Source organism: Sinocyclocheilus grahami, unplaced genomic scaffold, assembly GCF_001515645.1.
Source record: "Sinocyclocheilus grahami isolate Dianchi unplaced genomic scaffold, SAMN03320097.WGS_v1.1 scaffold96.1, whole genome shotgun sequence".
NCBI lineage: Eukaryota > Metazoa > Chordata > Actinopteri > Cypriniformes > Cyprinidae > Sinocyclocheilus > Sinocyclocheilus grahami.
In genome coordinates, this window is record NW_015505275.1 from 1059420 (window position 1) to 1065809 (window position 6390).

General features: G+C 38.5%; 1 protein-coding gene across 1 annotated transcript in view; it reads left to right on the top strand.

The window, feature by feature from the left end:
- The window catches only part of LOC107587764 (NADP-dependent malic enzyme-like), a 98696-nt gene that overhangs the window by 26681 nt on the left and 65625 nt on the right, over positions 1–6390 (top strand). The window contains exon 2 of the mRNA XM_016275666.1: positions 3706–3839. Coding sequence (XP_016131152.1) covers positions 3706–3839 — 134 coding nt within the window. The remainder of the gene's footprint in view (positions 1–3705; positions 3840–6390) is intronic.

Below are 6390 nucleotides of genomic sequence, written 5' to 3' on the forward strand. Positions count from 1 at the left end.
TGCGTCTGAGTAACAAACTAAAAAAAACAACAAGCAAAAAAGTGTATGTGATATTAACAGACGAACTACGCTCATATTTACAATTCCAAACAATCAGTAAGCGACAGGTGCTTGGAAACGCTGTTTTGTTCTCATTTATTGACGAGTCGGCTGCGGTGCGGCTAACTGAATGCGCTGCTTCTCTGCCGCTCACTGCACAGAACAGATGCCGAGAGAGGCGACACTTCTCCGGGAAAGTCAGACCTCGCGTTCGTGGGACAGCACTGGCGAAATCTTCCAACTGAACCATAGCTAAGGTTTATCCAAAAAAGTCGCTAGGTTTGTCAGTATGAATATTCTATGGAAAGGGTCTGAAAGTTGCTCAATCTAGTGCTAAAGTCGCGCTCATGTGTGTGAGACGCGTGAGCTGATGGCAGGGGGCGGTGGATATTTGTGGCGGTCAATGTGGATATTGTGGATGAGTTCTTCTGTGTCATCACGTTCTGTTAGTTCTACAGCTTCAGTTTCGGAACTTTCACACTTAGTAACAAATACAGCTGTTCCCTCAACACAGTGTCGCATTCCGAACGTTGTTTAAGTGACATACACCAGTATTGCGGTATTTTAAAAATGCATATCATAACAAAAATAAACACCGGTATTCGGTATGAACCGGTATACCGCCCAGCACTAGGTAGGGTTAGGTTTAGGGGTTGGGATTGGGTTTAGTCTATATTTTTGGACAGTAATGTTGATCCTGGATCAACAAAAGATGTACATGTCTTACTTGGCAAAATCACGGTGACCGACAAGCTACGCAATATCGCATTCAAAATCGGCAATGAATCGCCTGCGATTTTGAACGCGATATTGCGTAGCTTGTCAGTGAACTACGGCTCTGTGTAGTAAATGCCACTCCATTTGAATGCACGTGCTGGAGATTTACTACTAATCACAGAACCGGCTTTACTGACGAGATGCGCATAAAAATCGCATTTGATTATTTGCACAGCCCTACTTTGAAGGCTTCCAGTGGTTTTTCACCAACATGTAAACTATCCCTTTAAGTGCTTTTAAATGATGCATCCATAGACTTTTTACTCTGTATGCCATTCTTTTCATGTCCTACTGTTTACGATCCTTTTTATCCAGATAGCCGCGGTACTGTTGTGTTTTCTATATATAGAGCAAGATTCGCAAGTCTCGCACTCATCTTGACATCTTGGCAACACAGCGTCGCTCCTAATAAGTGGCAAGTTCCTCACCATTTCCCACGCCAGCCCCACCAGGAGCTACGGGACTCATTGCTCTAATCTTGCCATCCATGCGTGCCATCAAACAGACCACTTTCCCCAGTCCAGCCATCCATGGCCACAATCAGAATGCCTGTCCTGGGGCCTGTGGATGTGCCCTCCAGAGTTCCGCCCGCAGCTCCATTGTCAGAGACATTAATTTGCCGCTTGGGCCCGGTTCCACCGATGTCTCCATTACACATATGACACAAGGAACCATTCAGTGTTTGTAGAGCTGTCTGAGTAATTATATTTGATTAGTTAGAGCTGTTCTCATTGAGAATGTCTGTTGCTGTTGCTTTCGACTCATCGTCAATCTTCTCAAATCACTAGTTACAGGAATATGTTGGCTTGTAGACACCCTACTAAAGCATATTTAGCCATTTGCATGTGTCAGTAAAGGTCAATGAAATGCTTATTTAAGTCAAAGTTGTCTTGGATATATTTTCAACAGCTCTCCAGTCTCTAATATATGGTATAGTTAGTGTTTTAACAACCCTACAAACCAACAGAAAGGAAATCTGATGTAATCATAAGTGTCTAGGGATAGTCTTGCATAAACCACCAGCTTTTCGAGCAAAATAGAATGTCCGTTTTTAATCACAAGGGTTGCATTTCAGACATGGCAGAGCTCTTAAATACAGACTATTTATATAAGTCTGCACAGTTACCTTCAGAAGATGACAGACATGATAGAAACTACAAATAACATCCAATGGCTACTGAGTAATAAGTCTGTATTTTTGCCACAGCATTTTTCTGGAAGCCAAAAAGTACTGTTACATGCTGTTTATTGAGGGCTGTTGGTTGTATTTGTACTGCAGCTATCACAAAGAGGCATTTTCTGAGGACAGTTGAGTATTTGAAGTTTCAATAAGTAGAATATTAATATACTGAATATTTTAAATAGTATATTGATGTATTTTTTATAATTATTTAGATTATACGTAAATATTAATATATAGTGTATTTTGCCTGCTTTTCTGGGTTTGATCTAATTTGCAAAATTTGCATTGTTTTGATCAAGTTAAATTGGCTTGTAGATATTACAGAAATATAGCATTTCATTTTAATCTCATGAAGCAGCAGCAGAATCCTCAGAATGTTTAAATGGCAAGTTCCTTTTGGTTTCACTTGTGTCAATAACACCACATCTTATTGCACGTGTGCAGACTAGTCTTCATGTGTTTACAAGGCTAAAATAATTTTTATAAACGGACCACTTAACATAACCAGATGAAAAAGAGCTAAAAAGCCAAACATGCATATACTTGTATAAAAAGCAAATCTAGCACAGCCTTTCAGGGTTTTGGGCCTTCCTTAGTGGTTTCTCTGAAGGAGCAGCCAGAGGCGTGGCAATGATGATGCAAGTCTGTCATTAAGGAAAAGACAGGCTGGCTTCAAATGCCACAGCTTTTGGTCCTCACAGATATTCCAAAACAGGCATCCATCTCTGTGGAGCACAGTCTTAATCAACAGGAGTCTGGTAATATGAACTCAGGGCCCCCTGGCTGTAGCATTTGTTTTGTAGAGTTCAGGGTCAGGGTAAATGTCAAAGGTCACAGCAGCAAAGTAGTAGTCTTGCCCTTTTGGCTGTGCGCCACACTGTGGTGCGATCCAACTGTGACCCCTGTGACCATTCCTGGGCTTTGCTTGAATTACAGACTTCCTCATATAACAAACAGTGAGTTGGGAATAGAGCTGTATGAGCAGCTACATAAGGCCTTTTAGTCATCTGAGACATATGGAAGGGAAATATGGGGATTTATTTAAGCTTTTCCAAACAATCTTTTAATAATACAGCTGCAGAGGCTTAGTTGAGTAAAGATTAATTATTGAAATGAATGCAAAGTATATATGTTTATTATTACTTTAGTAGCCCTTGTAGAGATTTTATATATTTCCACAGAATGCAAGTGTAATTAATGTAAATATAAACAGGAAAAATCAACAGGAAATTGACATTGGCCCTATTTTCTATAAAATAATATTTTATATTTACATATTTATATAAAATAATGTTTATGAAATAAGTCCTTTATGCTCAACATGCATAACTGTTTCTATTTTAATATATATTTATTACCATAATGTTTTAATATAATATTAAAACATGAATATTATTTTAATATAATAAATGTATTAATTCTTATGAGGTTAGCAGCCATTACTCCAATCTTCAGTGTCACACAATTCTTTAGAAATCATTCTAATATGCTGATATGGTGCCCAAAAAGTGTGTATCGCCCACTTTTCCTACCATCCAATCAATTCCCAATGAATTAATCACGTTTTGTCATAAATTTTTACTTGTTATGCTGTTTCATTTTGAAATGTCACATTATGGAAATAAAATGGATTCCAACATTCATTTCACTCCAATTTTAAACTTAGAAAAATTTAAATAGTTGACTCTTCTATGTCCTCTCTGCAGGGGATGGCCTTCTCCCTGGAGGAGCGCTTGCAGCTTGGCATTCATGGTTTGTTGCCTCCTTGCTTCCTCAGCCAGGATGTGCAGGTATTGCGGGTCCTCAGAAACTACGAGCTGAAAAAGGATGACTTGGACAGGTGAGGAAATGGTGTACTGGCATCCATCCTGTTGTTGTCAGACAGTCCTGCTCCACTATAATTTCTTTGTCTCATATCGATCTGTTGTTCACTGTAACTAGATTTCACACCTATCAGATCACAGAAATAGTGTTAGATATAAGACTTACTGTTGTTGCTGACATTTGGATGATAAAAGTTGATCCTTTGTTACAGCAAGGAGTGTTTATGTTTTTTGCTTTCTCTGTTTTTCTGAACTACAAAGCAAAGGGACATCAAGAGTTGAATACCCCTGCTGGTTGACTGGACATAAAAGGCATAATCAAAGTATCATCTAAATAGCATAGAATTCATTAGCTCCTACTGTTATGCCACTCCCAAAGCAGTAGGGGATCTGTTCCCATGTTTTGCAGGCCTGGAAATTATGTTTCCGTCATATCTCAAGGCTACTAGTCGCGTAACAGTCTTTGCCAGACAGTGGATGCGATTTATTTCTGGATGGGTCTCTTTCAGTCGATTGACCCTGACCTTGGCATGCATATTACTGACTGATGGAGCAATGAGGGATTCTTTCCCAGACTATCAGAGCTATTTTGATGTTTGCTGCCTGAATTTTGTGAAGGGACGAGAAACATGCCAACATTTTTAATAAAAATATTTGAAGGGTATTTTTATCAAAGATGAAAAAAGAGAGTAAAAGCATTTATTGGCTTGGATTAGGGAGACAAATAGTTTTGACAGTTTGTTGACCAAGTACAGTATTGGCCTCTGAAACCAGTCTCTGCCATAAGCAGTGGTCAGTGGACTGAGGAGCAGTAGTGAGTAGACATTTCACAACAGAGCTAATTCATCGCATACTGTAATATACAGCTTCTCATTCTGATCCTTTGTTTGATTAATATCAAGCAGTGGGGACTGCAGAAAGCATTTCTTATGCATAATCTCTCTCTCTCTAGGCATATGAATAAACTAAATAAAAGCTCCTTGTGTAGTATTGACATGCGATTTGAGATTTGCTTTCATTATCATACATTGGGCTTTCAGTCACTGTATTTTTGTCCTGCCTAGAAGCTGGCTTCTTTATATAATGATTGGATGAGCTCATAAATGGGGTGGTGATTAGCAACAAATGGGCATTAAATGAAACTGTGGTGACTGATGGCACTTGTTATTTAAATGCACAGATATAGGCACAGAGTTAATGGAATGTCGTGACTTGTAAGGAATAGTGTGACATTCATCTTTTTTTTTTTTTGTGAGTGTGTGTGTAGTGCAGTATGTAAATATTGTAAATTCATGGATTTGAGCTTTGAATGTAAGTAATTTCACTCTTTAGTGATTTTGGAGAAACAGCATTTTGGGGAAATATTGCATAAATGCATACAGAATACTATATATCTTGATGCGTGTTTTGCCATAATACGCAATTGTTGTCAACCTTTAGACTTTTATTAACAGGAAAAGGGCTGACATATCAATGGGACTGCAAAATATCGAAATGATTGAAAAATCACAAATGTACAATTCATTGATTGTACACTCACTGAACGCATTATCATATTGTGATATTTAAGTTATTGCAGTATTGTGCAGCCTTTCACATCAGGAAAGACATTTAAGTTTGAAAGTTTGGTTGGAAAAGTTTGAAAGAAAGAGAAATGCGTTAAGAAAGAAGCTGTCTATCTGATTTAAGCGTAGTATATAGTTCCTTAAGGTCCAGAATTATCACTCTTGTTAACATAGTCTAAGCACCTCATTTTAAGTACTGCCTTCCCCTTCACAACGCCACCGCATATAGTAGGAACAGTATAAACTCTGTGAAAGCCATTATTTTCAACAGTTTATTGGGAATACATACAGCTTTACAACAGCAGTGTTTTTTGCCAAAATAGAAGACAGCCAATCCAGCCAGGTTCTAGTGTAGCTGAGTCTCAAGAATGACGTTTGGTTGACTCTCCTGAGATGCAGTTAGGTAACAAGGTGGCAAAACATCACTCACACATTTCACCCCCACAAACGCTGTCAGAACACTGGGGTCTAAGTTATCATGACTGTCACGACAGAGCTGACAACATTCACATAGAGTTAGATTTCTTCTCATCCCACCTTTTACAGTCCTGGTAAACATCTGTTTCCTCCTGCCTTAGGAAGGTGGGCATGCTTTTTCTGAGCCAAACAAGAGAGATATTATGCTTTTGCCTTGATGGAAAGCTCGCTTGGACTGATGGGGAATGTGACGCGGTCTTGTTAATTTGGGTCAGATGTAGAACTTGAACGTATTTCTCTTAAACGTATTTCTATAACAAGGAACTTGTGTCTAAGCTCTCTAGGGGCATTTTTGTGCACGGTGTGTATTTTTCCTAGCTTTTTGACATAAGCAGGGAAAATCCCTAATTATTCTTGAGCTTTGTTTAGAAGCAGCAGTCAAGACTTTTTAATGTGAGAGTCTGGTCATCTCTGTACTACATTTTTTGACATTTTCATGTAATTTCTTTCCTAATATGTGTGCTTGTGCCTATACTGTAAACCCAAACAATTGTTGTCATCATTAGTATAGTATTATATATATATA